The sequence below is a fragment of the Cavia porcellus genome, unplaced genomic scaffold (assembly GCF_034190915.1).
Source record: "Cavia porcellus strain 051 isolate PalLab524CR breed Dunkin Hartley unplaced genomic scaffold, mCavPor4.1 scaffold_9, whole genome shotgun sequence".
In the NCBI taxonomy this organism is placed as follows: Eukaryota; Metazoa; Chordata; class Mammalia; order Rodentia; family Caviidae; genus Cavia; species Cavia porcellus.
The window spans coordinates 18727891-18746218 of NW_026947492.1; the positions used below are offsets into that span (position 1 = coordinate 18727891).

General features: G+C 38.0%; 2 protein-coding genes across 3 annotated transcripts in view; one reads left to right on the top strand and one right to left on the bottom strand.

Annotated features, from left to right (window-relative positions):
* Siae (sialic acid acetylesterase) overlaps window positions 1-5090 on the bottom strand; it is a 34349-nt gene extending 29259 nt beyond the window's left edge. The window contains exons 1-2 of the mRNA XM_003472571.5: window positions 4934-5090; window positions 1189-1350 (exon numbers count right to left, since the gene is read on the bottom strand). Coding sequence (XP_003472619.1) covers window positions 1189-1350; window positions 4934-5000 — 229 coding nt within the window. The 5' untranslated portion in view covers window positions 5001-5090. The remainder of the gene's footprint in view (window positions 1-1188; window positions 1351-4933) is intronic.
* Window positions 4757-16822, top strand: Spa17 (sperm autoantigenic protein 17). 2 transcript variants are annotated; one of them, XM_063255987.1, is made up of 4 exons: window positions 4757-4913; window positions 6299-6479; window positions 12144-12214; window positions 16510-16822. In XM_063255987.1, the coding sequence occupies exons 2-4, from the start codon at window positions 6326-6328 to the stop codon at window positions 16642-16644; spliced, it is 360 nt and encodes a 119-aa protein (XP_063112057.1). In that variant the 5' UTR covers window positions 4757-4913; window positions 6299-6325; the 3' UTR covers window positions 16645-16822. The 2 variants fall into 2 exon arrangements, with proteins under 2 accessions (XP_063112057.1, XP_013010904.1); XM_013155450.2 differs by lacking the exon at window positions 4757-4913 and adding an exon at window positions 5114-5283.
* The last annotated feature ends 1506 nt before the right edge of the window (window positions 16823-18328 follow it).

Consider the following 18328-nt stretch of genomic DNA (forward strand, 5'->3'; position numbering starts at 1 on the left):
AAAATAACAATCTGAAGCTTAGGATCTGGGCACTCCGGGAGGATGAGGCAGGAGGACTGCAAGTTTGAGTGCAGTCTGGGCAATTTAGCAACTTAGGGAGACACTGTATCAAAAAATAAAAAGGCCCTGAGAAGCAGCTCAGGGCAAATGCCCTAGATTCAACCCATGATAACACAACAAAATAAAATAACACTCTAATCTTGTTATTTACAGCACTGAGGATTAAACCCAGGGCCTGAGCTATATCTCCAGCCCTTTTTTATTTTTTGAGATGGGGTCTTATTAAGTTGATAAATTGTCCAATCTAGGCTCTGACTTTTGATCCTTCTGCCTCGGCCTCCCTGACTGCTGGCATTACAGGCACGCACCAGCACACCCAATGTGTCCTTACTTATTGTGGCATTTATCACACTTCACCACACCGCTTATCATTTTTGTGTCTTTCCCCCTAACCTACAAGCTTCATAAAAGGAGGGGCCATATCTGTTTTGCTTTTTACTACATCAATAGTACATAGCAAAGTATCTAGCAGGTGCAGCTACTCAATAAATATTTAAGTGACTGGCTAAATAACAGCACTAATGACTGCTAAAACTTATTCAGTACTCACTGGTGCTAGGCACCGTTCTAATGTGCTAAATTATTTAACCCTCATAATAATCCCGTACCAACTATCTCCGCATGTATAATAACATTTCCAAGGTTATGCAGTCATAAAATGAGTGAGGAGCTGACTTCAGACAGTGAATTCTAGAGCAAAGGTTCTTAGCTACACCTCCTTGCTACCTCACTTTTATGTATGATTCAGCTCAAACGTCACTTTCTGCAGGGACCTTCCCATTCCACCCAGACCAAGTTAGCTGTTTCTCTTCTGCATTCCATGATATTCCAAATTCACCTTCATCATAGCCCTGACCACACACTACAGGACTTGGTATCTATTCATATCGTCCCGTGAGCTTCTTGAACACAGGGACTTTGAGCCTTATTTTTCTTCATATCTTTGGCATCTACTGCACAGCAAATACTGAAATAATTTTCACAGATGGATAGGTGAGTGGATGGACAGACAATTGGAGGGATGGATAGACGACAGGTGGCCTGAGCTGGAACACAAGCACTCATTTTCAGTCAATCCAGTAGGTGGCAGAAGAAGACAATAGCTGAACGGAGACTGGACTGCCTTACCTTTTACACTGGTCACTTTCTTCATGATGGCTTGCTGACCTTGGCACAAGGTCACCGTCACTGTGGCTCCAGGTATACCGAAGCCCCAGATCACTGCTCCCGCAGGTTCCTTCTGCAGCACCATGTAATTATCAATGTATGAAGCAAAGCGAAAACCAATACCTAAAAAAAATTAACAAACATTTAGGGAAGCAGTTTAAAAGGGGTCTGTTACCAACTCAACTGGTGGGACAGCAAGGAACATATACAATCTTTACACAAAAGAATTCTGAGTATAACCAGTCCTTTTAACCTCAAGCTAGATCTTATTTCTTCTAATCAGACAAGCGACACAATAAGAACATATTCCAACAATATGCCTCATGGACAAGATGATCACTAAGGAAAATTCCAGCAGCCAAGGACAACCACTGTACCACTCACTACACCCCGCCCCCTCTACAGAGCTGCTCATCTCTTGTTCTCAAACTTGGCTCCAGCACTTGACTTTCTCCCCCCAGAATCACTAAAATGCACCTTGCATGCACTCCACAGATGGTGTTTATGTGAAAAATAAACCACTTCCCTCCCAGATTTTCCATTACCACGCCCACTCCTAGTAGCTGGAAATAAAGAGCTATGCCTCTCCCCAACAAAGCTACTCTAATATTTTCCCCCTCTTATCTCCTCCCTTCCATCCTGTTAATGCTAATTTCCTCTAAATAATTTCCCTTATTTTGGTTTTTTGATGACCCAATGTACCGCATTTATCAATATCCTTGACAAGAGTATGTCCTTCACAGGTAAATTCAGATGAATCCAGACACAAGAATAAGGCCAATAAAAGACTGGTCGAAAGTCTTTTAAATAAAGATCTTTTATCACAATTATATCTGTTTCATAAGCTAAATTATACAAAAATAAAAAAGGAAGCACACTTAAAACTGTGCGGTTTTTAATGTTTTTTGAAACCACATTCTATTCTAGAGAATCACTAACAAGACTGAGTAAGAACTCATTTTAACGAGATCATTCCTATTTTTAACTTCTAGCCTATACTGAAATATTTTTTAATAACAAGCATCAATTGAAGTCATGTCAGTGAGCTTCTTATCAACGCTTAACAAGAAAAATAATAAAACTTATGTCCAGGTTTGTATGAATAAAACAGACCTCCAAAAAATCCCTAAAAGAAAAAAATTCACAAAAGTATGCTTTTTCTTTTTCTTTTTTTTTTTTTAAGGGTTTTAAGCTAACGTGATCGGCAGGAAAGAGAATTAGAATTAACAAGGCTGACATTTTCCTCCCTAGAAGCTCCAAATGAGGCCAGGCCCCTGAGACTATATTTAACAGGGAAGTAGAGCTAATGGGGTCTCTTCCACAAGCTTGGTGGTATATTTAGACTGTTCTCTGAATAACAGCCCAGACCCTAAAACTGTTCAGCTCCCTCTCTCCCATGAGTTCCATCATGAAACCTATATGATAACTGAAGATCATCATCCAGAAGGCCCACAGGGCTGGAAATACACAACTACCATGAGCAAAATACTCTAGGAAGAGATCACAACAGTCAGAATTGCATAAGCAGGTTGGCAACCTGCTGGGGGAAGAGGCACATGTGTGGGAGGGCCCTTTCTTGGGTAGGTGCTTCATAAGGAACAAAATAGGGCATAAAGAAGAGCTCCTCAGAGAGAGGATGAAAGTACAGGGATGGGGAGAAAAAACTGCCTGCTAGTTGCTTATTTGTGCAGAGCGGCCCGCAGGCTGGGGAAATACTGTTTCCCGCCAGTCTGTGCTCACCAACACCCACTTACTGAGCAGAGGGGCTGCCTTTATGATGGCCTGAAGAATTTTAGAGATGGAAAGGATCTTTATAATCATGATGTGATCACATCAATTACATCAAGAAGTATGATCATATTATTGATCAACACACTAAGACCCAAGCTTGCCTATTCATTAATTTCAGCAAATATTTATTGATATGTAGTACGTGCTAAGTACTATTTTAAGCACTGGAGAAATAACAAGTGACAGAAGAAAAAACAAAAACAGTAATAAAAGATAAAAAATTTTGCCAGCAGGGCATTTACATTCTTCTAGAGATCTTTATTGTGGTAGGAACCCTGGAGACACTAGACTTTGGCCTCAAATCACAAGCTTATTTCTGGCAGGGCTAACACCAGTCACGTGATTCTAAAGTTATTCTAACTTCCACTTAGATAATGATGACAAGTCAAGGAAAAATCATATTCCTTGTCTTTAGAAAAGCTCAAATTTCCACCTGATAGACAATGGAACTTCACCCAGGAATTGAGCAATGGAAAAACAAGATGAGAGAGCAAGATGTTTGGTCAAACACAAGATACAATTAATTAATTGTGAACTTTTTTTTTAAGTTCTTCAACTTTTCCCTTCTTTGGGGTTGGAACAGAAATACAAGAGTGAGTGCTGTAGGTGAAAGATTACAAGTGGACCGACAAAACTGGGAAAGTGATTACCTGGATTGGGACAGGGGCCTGGCAGACTCCACTGAATAGTCCACTGCTGTCTCAACAAAACTGTCATAGTTCTCAAACTGGGTGTGAGCTCAAGGGTCACTGCCCTCATTGTTACATGTAGTTTTCTACACCTCAAATATTACATGATAAACAGGGGCAAAGGGGGACCGGTGGTTTAAAGAAAAGATGCCAGGGTAGTCAACCAAGTTAAGGAGGAAGAGAAATTTAGAGCAAGGAAGAATGAATGAAAAATACAGTCAGAATTAATGAAAGTGATTGAAATGACCCGAAGGAGCAGACAAAATGTTGATATTAAAGTTAATACCTGTTAACAGAAAAATCTAATAAAACTGTGACGCTATTCTTAATTCTCTCTTCACCTCGTGTAATAGACGCCAAAGGTCGATGAGTAGGAACGAGGGGAAGTGCTGAAGACACATACATTTATGGACTGCTGTTTGTCTGAATCGGGTATTTTGCAGGTGCCTAAGTAGAATAGCAGTCGTGCCATTCTCCCTCCTTCACTTCTGTTTCTTAACAGGGATCTTTGGATTCCACCCTTCAAGAGGTTTGAAGGAAAGTGTGGGGGGACAAACACTCTACTCTGCATTAGCAGACAGACTGATTCTTCTGGCCTCTCCTCTCTCACCGTGTCCAGCTCAGGGTATTCAGGTGACAGCCTCTGACCTGCACAATAACCAGTGTGCGTCAGCCTCCTCCGCCCGCAATGCCACGCATTATTACTCCACCATCAGTATCTCCAGACGGCACCAGAAATCAAAGCTGAGCCTTAAATTATTCTGAGCTAGTGAGGGGGCTGTGTTTCTTAGCCCTAATAACCACTTAAAACTAGTAAAATGTAATTCCCGCGAGGAACCTAGCCTGATGCCAACCCTCCCCGAGGGCACCACTGAGGGGGCAGCTGCTTGAAATGTTTTGGATGACTCAGTCACCTGTTTTCAAATATTATCTAACTAGCTTCGCCCCCTTCCCTCCGAGCTCCCCCGAGGCCCTCGGTCTGCACCTCCCCTCTCGGATCAGCGGAACTCCCCGCTACCCCTTAGGCGGCGTGTCAAGGGTGGGAGCAGGAGGAGAAAGCTGAGGCGCGGGCTGCGGCCCTGCAGACGCGCGCGCACCAGGCCTGGTCAGAGAAAGTCCCTCCCCGACCTTGAAAGGGGAAGCCAGTGGGGCCCCGAAGAGGATGCGGGACTTCGGAGCCGGCACTGGCTGAGCGGCCGGGGCACGGTAGGGCCGATCTGCCTCACCTGCACTTCCATCCGCCCACAGGATTACAGACAGCATCAGCCCAAGCACAGCCCCAGGGGCCGCCATACTTGCGCCCTGCAGGATCCGCAGCGTGGGGCTTTCGACCTGTGCCTGAAGGGGTGGGGCTTGCAGTGTTTGGGGCGGGGTCTCTATGTATGGGGCGGGGCCTGGGACATCGACCCCGCCCTCTTCCGTACTCAGTCTGCGAAACCAACTGCCGCTACAGAGCGAGGTGCCTTTCTCTCTTGTCGGCCGCCGTAGTTTTTAACAAAAAAAAAAAAAACGGTTACCCAGCAACAAGAAAAAAAACAATTCTAACCCACGGCACCAGCTGGGAGAGAAAGAAGAGGTAAGAGGTAGATTCACACACCTGGAACCCCTGGAGCGGATTGAGAGCTAAAGGCAGTCCTTTCGTAGGCATTCTGAAATCTTTAACTCGTCTTCCCCTCCCTCCATCCGCCCTCACTCCTAGGCTGTTTAGGGCCTGGCCAGTTTGTTTCGCACCCCTTAAAATGACTCAGTGCCTAAAAACAAAGGGGGAGAGGGAAAAGGGGAGACTGGGCCGCTTTAAACACTGGACGCCGTCCAGGATGCCGGCCATCGCGTCGCCTGGGTGGGGCATCGACACACACTTCATAGAAACCCAACAGGTTTCTCAGAATTCTTTCCATAGTCAGTAGCCCAAATTACTGCTTGACATTCACCCTTAATCTAGCCTTTGTAGCCCAAGACCAAAGAAGAAGACCTGGCTGGTCAAGACCATATCAGAAAACAGAAGAATTCCACAAGTTTGGAGGCTGGGATTCAAAATCCTGACCTCCTTCCCCTCCTCAACCCCATTCCAAAGTACAGAGGTGCTTCAAGACACACAGGTCATGCTCCAGAAGTAGCAGCTGAGAAAAAAAAAATCTTGAAACTTAACAAGTTAAAAGAATTTCTAGAACCAGGACTAGTATCTACTTTTAAATTTCCTATTTCAAACCTTAAACAGGGTCTTTTGAGCAGTTGATAATTTAACAGTCTGTTAGCTTTTTAACAGTCATTCACACTAGATACTTATAGGAGAGCAACAACTGCCCTCAGCTCTCCAGGACCAGAAGATAGAAAAAAATTCTAAGTGTCATAAGGAACACTATGTTTTTAGAAAATTATTTAGCCAGTGGAATGGGTCTATATTTGTGATAGTCTGATTCACAATGAAGAATTCAAAATGTTTTGCAACAAACAGATGGACTCAGGTTCTGTTGGGGGGGAAAAAAAGAATTTAAGTCCAGGGAATTTGGGCCTCAGGAATAATTGGTTGTCATAATTGTGATTATATCATTAAAATTAGATATACTTAGTACTCTTTAATGATTCTGTAGGTATCATAGGGAGTTCTTCCCAAGAAGATGGCAAATCCATTCTCCAACACTTACCTCCGAATTCCACAAGGATTTGGGAACCTTCTTGAAGGGCTCACACGTGAGATCCTGAGGGAGCAACCGGAAAATATACCAGCTTTTGCAGCAGCGTATTTTAAGGACCTTCTTGAGAAAAGAGAGAGTAAGATTTTTTTAAAAATAAGAGACTTAAGTGGTTATAGCAAAACTTAAGACATGTCCTTTCTACAAAAGCCCTTTAGGAAGCAAAGTGTCTTCAAATAACAGTTCTTGCTATTTAAAACAACATGCGTCTCTTCGACAGCTTCTCTTAAATGAATTTTGCATTGTTCAATATTACTGGTTTATTCTCCTGACCACTTTCATTTTATTTCTTAAAATGAAAACTGAACTAAAAGAATCAGACAGTATACCCTCTTCTTTTTAGCAGATTGTTCCTATGCATCCCCAATAGTTGACTGTCTATTCTTTCTGAGAAGATAATTTGCCATTTTCTTGAAATTTCAAATCTTCTCATTTGAAAGTATTATAAGTGTTATAAAAATAATTCAACACTCAGATTAAATAAATTGGTATTCACTTGGGTATATGAAACTGTTCTTCAATAAAGGCACAGAGACAAACTGTTTTGAAAAGCGAACTGCCGGCTTAGGAAGGTAATTTATATTCTTTATCCTCTCAAAGTCCCCCCTACACAGAGACTAAAATCCTTGCTAACAGTGATTCTTTGGTTGAGAGCCAAAGCAAAGCACCTTCCATTACTAAATTCTGCAGATCCAAGGTCTTGAAAGTTTATGACTATCAATACTGACCCAGTGATCCAAATGGGAATTATTGGTTTCTAAAAACCTATTCTTGACTAGAAACCCATTGTTGTATGAGCAGTTGTTACTTCTTTTGATTGATATTCCAACAGAGTGGTAAAGGCAACTAGAAATAGCTGCAGGCAAAAAGACATTCAATTATAAACTGTTTCACAGAGGGAGGAAACCTAACCCAAAGCCAGAATTAAAACAATACCCATAAACCCTGTCCAGCTCCACCTCTTTGTCCTGCAGACTGCAAAATCTCTGCCAGTTTCCTATCACTGGTCTTTTTCAAATCCATTTAGGTTGGATATTTGTTGTACAATATGAAACTTTAAATTCCACTAAAATCATGTGATGAACAGTTCTTAAAAGGAAAAGGTTATTAAGATAAATCTCATAGAAAAAAAAGGTGAGTTGTCATCACACTAATTTTGTTATTATATCATTAATTTTACAAATCCATGCAGGAAAAAGTCTTTAGTCATTTGCTTAATTTTAGAACTCAGAAATATCCCATTACAGAAATATTTGAGTCATTCTTACCAGTAATAAAAGCAATAGATGATTAAGTTTAATAGCCTCAGAATGCTAGCTCTCTAACTAATAAACAATGGGTAAAACCATTTGAAAAAATTTTAAGCACTACACCCACTTCCATGCATATCAACCAAAGATGAATTAGCCAACAATCAGAATTCAGTCTTTCAAAAAAGGCAAAAAAAAAAAAAAATCATTATGGATTTCAAAGCCATTCTCTATGGTGCAAGAATTCCCTTGCTATCATTCTTCATAGGTGGTGACTACTACTATTTTTTATCTTTTGTGATAGGAAACAGTATCTAGTATCTAACATTATGATACAAATGATAATCAAATCACTAAAGGAAAGTAGACTTCTTAAATTATATGGAGATAAAGATGGCAAAAGATAAAATTGGATCGATATCTCATATACTAGGATAAATTCCAAATTGATCAAAGATGTAAATATTTTTTAAAAGAAACCAAACAACTACTAGAAGAAAACATGGATGAATTTCTCTATAACATAAGACACGAAAAATTTGCTAGCTAGATTGCTTGAATTACTTCAAAACTCCAGCTGCAATTAGGGAAGAGATTGATAGAATTGACAACATAAAAGTAAACTTTTACATGACAAAAAGCACCATAAGGAAAATTAAAATGACAGATGACAAGCTGAGAAAAAATATTTGCAGTTTCTACCTCTGTGGGTTAATAAACCTAATAGACTGCCTGGAGAAACAGTGGGTCACATATACTTATAGTAACCCTATAGAAAAATGGATAAGAGATATGAACAAATATCATTCAAACAAAAATAAATACAAAGTGGCCCTTAATATATGAAAATCTACTCAAAGTGAGGCATAATAGAAGTCAAATCAAAGCTCCACCCAGCAGCCAACAACCACCCACCACCATACTGACAAAAAGCCAAGTTTGTCACTATACTCACTATAGTGGGGGAAAAGAAGTCTACATGTACACTGCAAGTGGAGATGAAAATGGTACAAGAAGACTCAACAGTATCCACCCAAATTACACGTGTATTTAACCCCTGACACAGAAGTTCATCCTCCACACTTCCATTACATCATTATTTGTGGAAACAACCCAGATAACTATAAGGGGGGGGGGGTTTATTGTTGAAGTGCTGAGGATTGAACCCAGAACCCCGTGGGTGCTGGGAAACTGCTTTAATGCTGAGCTACATTCCCATAATAGGGAACTGACTTAATAAACTAAGACTATACACATTGAAATAATATACAGCTGTATAAATGAATGAGGGTCTCTATATAATGCTAGGGAATGATCTTCAAGAATCAATGAAAAAAAAGGAAAAGTTTAGTATACTATTTATTTGACAAAAGTTGATATGAATGCATATCTTTAAGAATCTTTGTAAAAATCATTTTTCTTTAGAGAAAAGGAAACAGGGTAGAGGAAACAGGATAGAATATATCTTGAACTTGGATTCATTAATGTTTGGCATAGTTATAAAATTAAATTTAAAAATTATTAGGCAAGTCATAAAATTTAAAAGCAAATTGAGACACATGAACTAATACTGAGTAACATGGAAACACAAAAGGAATTATTTTAAGTGACTTTAGAACAGTAACCTGGCCATGCATCCACGATGAATATATTCTAGAAGCAAAGGGAGCTTTTAAACACCTTAACTTGTTTTCAGTAATATTATGGTTGATGCAGTGGTACAATGGTTCATGAATACTTTGATTTGGAAACAGTTTAGTCCACAAACAAAATCATTTGGCAGAATTTTGTTTTTGCTTGCAAACTGTGCACCAGGTGGCACACATGACCACACCGTCTTGCCCACACAAACACAAACGTGGCCATGTTTTCCAAAATCATACAACAAATTACAAACTGAGGTTCTATAGTGGAGTGGTATATCTTGGACCTGGAGCATCCCACAGAGGCCAGGTGTTAGAGGCTTAGTCCCCAGCTTGTGACGCTACTGGAAGGCGACAGAGCCTTTAGGAGAGAGAGTTAGTGGGAGATTTGGGGTCCCTAGAGATGCACCCTTGAAAGGGCCTGCAGGACACAGGTCTCTTCCTCTCTCTCTTTTGCATTCAGCCATGATCAATAAGCCTCCCCATATACTCTTCTGCCACAATATATTATGTAGCCACAGGTCCAAACAACAAGAGGCAGTTGACTGTGGCTGAAACCTCCAAAATTATGAGTCAAAATAATCCTTTGGTCCTTTTTAAATTGATTTACCTCATGTACTTTTTACAGTAATACAGAACTGATGAACCCAGTTATCCTAGGAGTTATTCTTTTATATTATAGAATAAACTGAATAACTGTGCTAGTGTTATCAAGAATAAGGTTTCTGGTGCAGGAAAAGTATTGTACAATTATCAAAATAAGAGAGGTTTTAAAATTCCATAATCCTAAATTTGAATGTAAAAAAGCATCCATATGACCGCAGAATGTTTTCTCTCAAAAACTCAAAAAAGTAGTTTCTAGTTCCATACATTAAAAAGACCTCAAAACAGTGATCAACCCCTATACCAGTGGACCCCTCAACACTAGATTGTCATGTCTGAATACTGTTTCCCAAGAACTAGGCCTTCTTGTAATATTAGCTAATGCCAAGATATATACATGATCATACAGTGAGGCTGACTATTTTGTTATACCAAAAAATAAGATCCTCAAAGATCACTAGGATTATTTGCTAAGGACTTAGGAGAATCTGAGCTCCTGAGCAAGCTGCCACTGGCCAAAATTTCGCACAGAGCATCAATAAGAATAATAAATACAAAGCACAAAGTCTTGAGTTCAACCCCCAGAACCAAAAAAGAATAATAATAAATACAGTGCATTGGATTTTATCCAGTTTGTTAAATATTCATAAATTCAGAATGCTACAAACAAAATTCACCACTCATTGATCACCTTGAGAGGATTCTAGGGAAACAACTAATTGTTCTAAAAATTGATAAATAAAAAGAAAAAAATAAAACTTTAACCTTTGTTTGGTGTAAGAATGCAAGAATGGCATTTCAAGGTAAATACATAATTGATGAGGCTATTTTCTTTATTCATTATTCATTATTCTTTATTCATTCATTTTTTTCATTATTTCCTCCAGAAATAAACAAATAATGATTAAGTTAGAATATTAGCATTATGAAGCCAACCCCTACACAAATTATCATACAATTATAAGAAAAAATGAAATAATTAATCTCCTGAAAGGATAACACAGCACTACCAAATACTCTTCCCTACCCCCCACCAAAAAAATACCAAAACTGAATCGTGTCAAACCTGTAGGTCTAACTATCAAGCTATAGGAAATTCAAGGGCAAAGGATCATTTTAAAAGCCATCATGGAAACAGAAATATGTAAACTGTGGAAAATTCCAAAGGAAAAATGACCCAGCTTTATCAACAAATATGTTGCAAGAAAAAATGAGGGGAGGATGAGGGCTTTCCATTAAAAGCAATTTAAAACATATAACAGCTAAAGACTGTTCCCATTTTGGGTAGGTCTAATTTGAATTAAATTATAAATAAGTAAAATTATGTGTGTTACACAATGGGGAAATTGGACAGTTGGTGATATTAGAGAATTAGTATATTTAGGTATGATAATGATGTTGTGGTTATATTTTAAAAGAGTGTATTTTAGAAATGCTGAAATAAATATTTGTGGAAATAGTAATAGATGCTTGAAAATAACCAGAAGGAAAAATAGAAAATAACCAGAAGAAAGGAGGGTAGATAAAATAAAATAAATCATGAGTTGCCAATTGTTGAATCTCCATAGTGTAAATATAGGGGTTTGATACTCTCTACTATCTAAGGTAGGAATTTTCCATAATGAAAAGTTCCAGAAAATAGTTAGGGAAAAAGCACTTGTTTGTATACACTTGAATCTACTGGTACAAACTCTTGTGTCTTTACTTAGGTTGTTCAGTTGTTCTCTTTCCTGTTTTGTTATAAATTCAGTTGTTCTCTTTCCTGTTTTGTTATAAATTCTATGAGGAAATCATGTGTAGTTTTGTAAGTACAAGGATCACTAATGTCTGTTTGCCATTGTATATTAATGATCACTGGTTATTGTCTGCAGTACTTAGCTATGTACAGTAACATTAAGATTTTTTTTGACTATCATTATGCTTAGGGTTTCTCATATAAGAGAAACGACGTGATATTTAAGCATGCGTGTCTGAATCATTTCATGTAATGTTAATGATCTCAAGGTGCATCCATTTTCCTACAGAAACTCAAGTTTGTCCTTCTTTAAAGCAGAGTAGTGCTCCGTTGTATATAAATGCCGCATTTTGTTTACTCATTCTTCTGTTGATGGACATATGATCCTGTTGTTACCTGTCAATAAAGTACCTGTTATATGAAACAAGAAACTCACTTTGTGTTACTGCTTTAGCTTTATTTTTAAAATGAGTTCCAAATAAGTCTGAAATTATTATATTTTTATTATTTAGAAACCAACTTTGATCCAGCAGAATGGGGGGCTAAGATAGACGACCGCTACTATAACAATCATGCATTCAAGGTATAGTCCTGGGAAGTTATTGAATTTGGCTATTTTTCCTAACTATGACATGTTAATTACTGTAATTTCCCACAAATTGTGAGAACTGTATAAAGTATTGCAAATAACTTGTTAAAACTTTCTAATTATGCTTTTCTGGTGACAAATTCATTTCTAATGTATCTTAATCAAGTGTAGATACTTAGTTTAAGTTTAAAGATGATCAATAAGAATGTGCTTGAAAGTTATAAAATCACTTACTGCTCCATGTCTTATTTTTCAGGTACTTAGCAAGAACAGATACTCAACAAATACCTTATTGAATGAATCAGTGCTTGATACTTTATTTTAAAATCACCATTAGTGCCCAGGCCTGGTCACACTTGCCCATAAGCCCAGCACTTTGGGGAGACTGAGCTAGGAGGATCCTAAATTCCAGCCCCGCCTGGGCAATTTGGTGACTTAGGGAGACCCTGTCTCAAAGAAAAATAAAAAGGGTTAGGGATGTAGTTCAGGGTGAAGGCACTGAGTTCAATGCCCAGTACCAAAAAAATAAACGAGCACTATTAGCCTAATTATTATCACTGACGTGTTACAAAAGGGAAACTAGAATTAGCAAATGGTAAAAGTTTGTAGATATAATAAAATTTGAGGACACTAGCTGTGCATAGTGACTTGTATCTATAATTCCAGCTACTCAGGGGGCTGAAGCAGGAGGATCACTTAAAACCAGGGGGTCAGGAATAGCCTGTACCACATCACTGAGACCCTGTCTCAAACATAGTACGATAATAAGAAAATGATAATAATACTGAGAACACTGTTCTATATAACCAAGTTAATACCTTCAGCCAATGGGACACTAGCTTTTAATTAGTTAGAATAAAAAGGAATTAATGGTGTTCAGATTTTGATGTTCTCCAACAGATCTGGGGAGCATCTTAGAGAAGTAGTGTTTAATTATTCCCTGAGTTCAGAAGTGAAGTTCCATCTGTCTGTACCCCCTTATTTGGGTGTGTCCTATCTATTTGTATTTTACTAGATTTTCAGTGCTCATGTTTTATTAATATTCATGTTTTATTGAAATCAAAAGATTAATGTTGAAAAACATTATATCTTTGATTTTTTGGTTTTTTGTTTGTTTGGAGTTTTGAGGGGAAGGGTTGGTTCCAGGAATCAAACTCAGGGCCTCACACGTGCCAGGCAGGCACTGTGCCACTGAGCTGTATCCCCAGCCTATCCTTGGGTTGAACAGAAATTTCAGGTGTTTTTCTCTCATTTTGAATTCTAAAGCCTTTAGATGATTCGCTTGCACGTCCTTAAATTCCTGTTTTATGGGTTAGAGAATTTCTTCCCATAGGTGGTGAGTTAGCAGTGCCTCTATTTTGGAGGACTTTATTAGCTATATCAGAACTGGCAGAGCTTGTTTCTCTTTTTATATATAAATCATTTCCACAGCAAAACTTACTTCAGTTTTTAATCTGTAAACTTCATTAAAAAGTCAACTTAACTTCACACTATGGAACATGATGCTATTTATTACTATTTTGGAAATTACTGGTACCTCTTTTTTATACTTCAGAATTCATTACCACATCTTATCAACTTTTAGTAGGAGACAATTGTCTGTTTTTAAAAGAAATAAAATATGCATTCCAAAAGCAGAAAAACAACATTTTGGCAAGTCCTACATCTTTGGTATTTGTTAATACCCTTAGTACCCTTAGTATTTTCTCATTTCTTCCAACATATTTTTCTTGTTAAAAGATAAAGACATTTAATTCTCCCTAGTTCTTAATAACTTAATTGTTCATTACTCTTGAGCGGTTTGATCTTAGCCTTTGCTATCTTTAAAACACTGCCTTTTAGGGCTGGGGTTTAGTTCAGTGGCATGCGCACCTGCCTTGCAAGCATAAGATCATGAGTTCAATCCCCAGTACCTAAAAAAGTAAAAAATAAAACACTGCCTTTTGACCCTCTGCCCTCCCACGAGGGCCAACAAATATCTGAGAAACATGAACCTGAGCAAAAAAAGCACCAGGCATCTCTGAACGTAATACTTTATATATATTATTGCATTTCTACAAAGTGATATTACTATTTAAACTGCATTTCAAATATGAATCAGTCTACTCTTTATATTGTTAAAATTATAATTTTGCTTTCTAGGTTAACATCAATAATAAACTAACAGGTAGATCATTTTCAACCATGCCACTTACAGCCAGAAACTCATTCTTTCCATTAAAAAACATCTTAGGATTAGGGATATAATTCCACTGTACAGTGCATGCCTAGTGAGCACAATCCTTATCACCAGAAAAAAAAGTAAAATGCAAAAAACATAAATAAGTAAACTCTTATTTCTGAAGATTGTCAATGGATAGAAAATCTCCGGATGGCAAAAGCAGACAGAACTTACAGTCCTGGTCTTGAGCTTTCACATTCATCTTCTACTTCAGGAATTTTTTCATTAGTTGTTACCTACCACCACCACAATGGCAAAGATTCAAAGGTAATAAAAGGAAAACCAAAGAGAATTTGGTAGAGCCAAGTGAAATGTCTTTACACAGTGTAGCTCACTCACCTTCCATCCACAGCCCTTTGCAAATAACGCTTCTCCCTGGGTGAGTCCTCCCTCGAGTCCTCCCCAACTGTATTCAGTAGTGTGTGAAAGCCAGCATTGAGGTGATCGTGCATGCTACCCAACTCCGTATTCAGTGATGTAATTTTAATGGCATGAAAAAGCTTGTTGAAAATATTAAGACTGTGACAAATCAGCCTTGTCTTTGTTTGATTTGCTGGTGAGCCCAAGATTAAAACACTTACTAGCAAACTACTGCCTACATTCTTCATAGTCCAGACTTGGGAGGACCAGGCCAAGGAAGAAAGAACTCACACTCTACAATGCCAGAAGCCAAACTTCTGAGTCCTTTTCATGTCCTGATGTCCCAGTTTCTTCCCCAGTGATGGACTCCTAAAATGCACATGCTCCTCAAGGAATAACTTGCTTCCCACCCAGATTTTTCCTATAGTTATTCCAGAATTATATCAACACTAACATTGGCATTGGATACAATGATATGAAAGAAGACAAAAAACATGTCATTTGCTTACATCTTTCTTAGACACCCTTATAAAGATTTTCATGAGTTTGGGTTGGGATTTCATTGATTTCCAACTTGAGGACAACTGCTTGTCAATTGAAGGCATGATCTGGAGAATTTTATACCATCCTGTTTGCATTTAAAATAAAAGCTAAGTTTGTGGCCACATATTAAGACTGTCATCACTATAGGGATGTGATGGGGGAAGGCTGAACAATCCAAAAGTTCATCATTAGGAGATTTGAGTGCATAGATCAAAGTACATCAGTACAGTGGAATACAAGTTGTCATAAAAAGAGAATGGGCAGAGTTATATAACAGGTAATAACATAGAAAAAGAAAACCAAGATATTGTTATACTGGAAAAGAGAGCGGCGCAACACTGATCTCATCTTTGAAATATTCATATTTGTATAAGTATAAATTTTGGATGATATATATACATATACATGTGTTTGTATGCCTGTGTGTGTGTGAATATGTTCATTCAATCTATGATGATTTCCTCTTCAAGATTTGGAAAGATAGAGAAAACTTTTCACTGCAAGTGACAGATCTTTTTCAGAGTTGTGTAACATTTTTATAGTTAAGATATATTAAGAGCTATATATCTGTTCAGTTATACGTTTAGGATCCATGCATTTTGCTATATGTAAATTATACCTATCTCTTAGGAGAGGAAAAAAGAATAAGCTGTATGCCAAAGTTCAGTCAACCATGTTAAACCTGACATTACTGAAGTAAATGGATTTCTCTTTGGCATTCCACTATGAAATGTTTCATATTTGCTAATCATTTAGAAATTAAAACATTAGCATTTTAATCCTTTGTATGTCATCATGATTATTTCAAAATGGCTCATTTACTAATCTTAACATTTTGCCATGCTTCAAGGAATCTTACGTGTCCCCTTGCCCCCGAAAAATGTTATTGCTCAGGAAATTTTAAAATAAGAACTATTTTGGATCGATCCTCCAAAAAGGAAATCAGCAGTGATATATATCTTATTGCAGAGATATATTAAAGACTGTCACACAAAGTGCCTGCTATTTTGGCATTTGCCATTTGGTATGTGTACAACGTGACAATATATAAAATTCTGCAGGAAGCAACAGATCCCTAAATTGATTAAATGTATGCATATATTTTAATGGCATCAAAAATACAGGTTGTTTAAAACGTCTTTTACTTTTTTTCCTTTCAATGAAGGAGTCTGCGGGGGAAAATAAAGAGGAAGCTGCTGCTGTCAAAATCCAAGCAGCCTTCCGGGGACACCTGGCCAGAGAAGAGGTAAAGAAAATGAAATCAGAAAAACTTGAAAATACCAAAGAAGCAAATAAGTGAGGACACTGGTTTTGCCCCCAGGAAACATGAAAAACAATCTAAATCATCAAACTTGTTGTAACTGTCATTTTTTCCTTAGTTAGGGAGATTTGATGTTGTGAAATAATATTTGTTGCTGTTGTGAAAATCTGTTGAGCATTTGTTTAATAAACATGCCACTGAAACATGTTACTTAAAACATCTCTCTGAATGATGAGGATTGTTTCGACTTGTTCCAGGCCTATGAATATACCTCTGGTATGGCCATCATACTGAAGGTTTTATGGTCTGACCATTATTTAATGAATAGATCCTATCACTTTCCCAAAAAATGGTTCTTTAGCTCCTGTTTCACTCTAGAGATAAAGAATTTCAAAGATAGCCTATATAATTTGGATGTGTGTGTTGGGTGTTGGCAGTTAAATCCCGCTTCTTCACCACATTAGGCAAATACCCTACCACTAATGCATCTTCCGAGCCCCTAATTTTTTAATACATTAAATTACTAGAAAGATAAAGTAGGCCTGGGGATTTACTTCAGAACCACAAGTGCCTGCTTGGCAAGTGCTAGGTCGTGAGTTCAATCCCCAGTACAAAGAAAGAAAGGAAAGGAAAGAGTAAGTAAAAAGTCTGCCCTCTTTAAGTTTTACACTTGTGTTTTCATGCATGTATTTAATCATTTATTGAAAATGTATTGAGTGGTATTCATGTGCTGGGATTTAGTAGTGAATATTTGTACTTTCACTGCTACAGTTCTTACAGTTCTTACTGTCTTACTCTCCAAAACTACACAGAACAAGAGTTAATAACATCATATTAGAAAATAACAAAAGTTCACGACAATCTGATTTCTTGCTCAGCAAACAGCTCCTGTTATGGCTTATGTCAGGATGTCCCCCCAGAACCCCATGTGCTTGCTCATAGATGGAGCTTTTATGAGGTAGCTAGTCATGGGTGTGTAAGAGTGGATTATGGATTTGATAATTGGATTGGCCCCCAAATTGGTCTAGCATGCTTCTGGGTATAAATAATGGGAAAGCCCATCCTGTGTGTGGGTAGCACCAACCACTGGGCTTGTAGCATGAATAAAACAAAAGGGGAAAGGAAAGCTCACTGATTTCTGCCTCTTGCCATCCTGCCATGGACTGTTTCTCTGCTGCCTTGCTGCCTTGGCTTGGAGCCAGCCAATGATGGACTGAAAGCTCTATAAACTATGAGCTAAAATAAACCTTTCCTCATCTAACTTAAGGGTGTCAAGCATTTTGTCCAGCAACAAGAGAATAACTAGGAAGGTTCCCAAGTCTTTTTAATGTATAAATGGTAATATACAAACTCAGAGGCCTTTTATTACTGCTCATTTTTCAATGAACCATTCAAGCCCCAAGGATCTTATATTTAGAAAATTAAGTCACTCCTTTTTTTAGGCCTTACCGTTCTTGATTGTCCCAGAAACTGGAGATTAGACCCAAGAGAACAAGTTCCTTCCCAATGCAAAGGAGAGAAATTGGAGTTCTACCATTTAATTGATGCTCTTGTCTACTGCTATAATGACATAATCCAGAAGTCTGAGGTAATAACGTGGCTGGTTCTTTTCCCTGCCTGTAGCATGTAGGTGTCCCCTACTTTGGTTCAAGAATTAAATCTCTCTCAGTGAACAGTAAACTAGCCACTGTTCCCCAAAGTTTAGTAACAAGCCTGAGTGGCT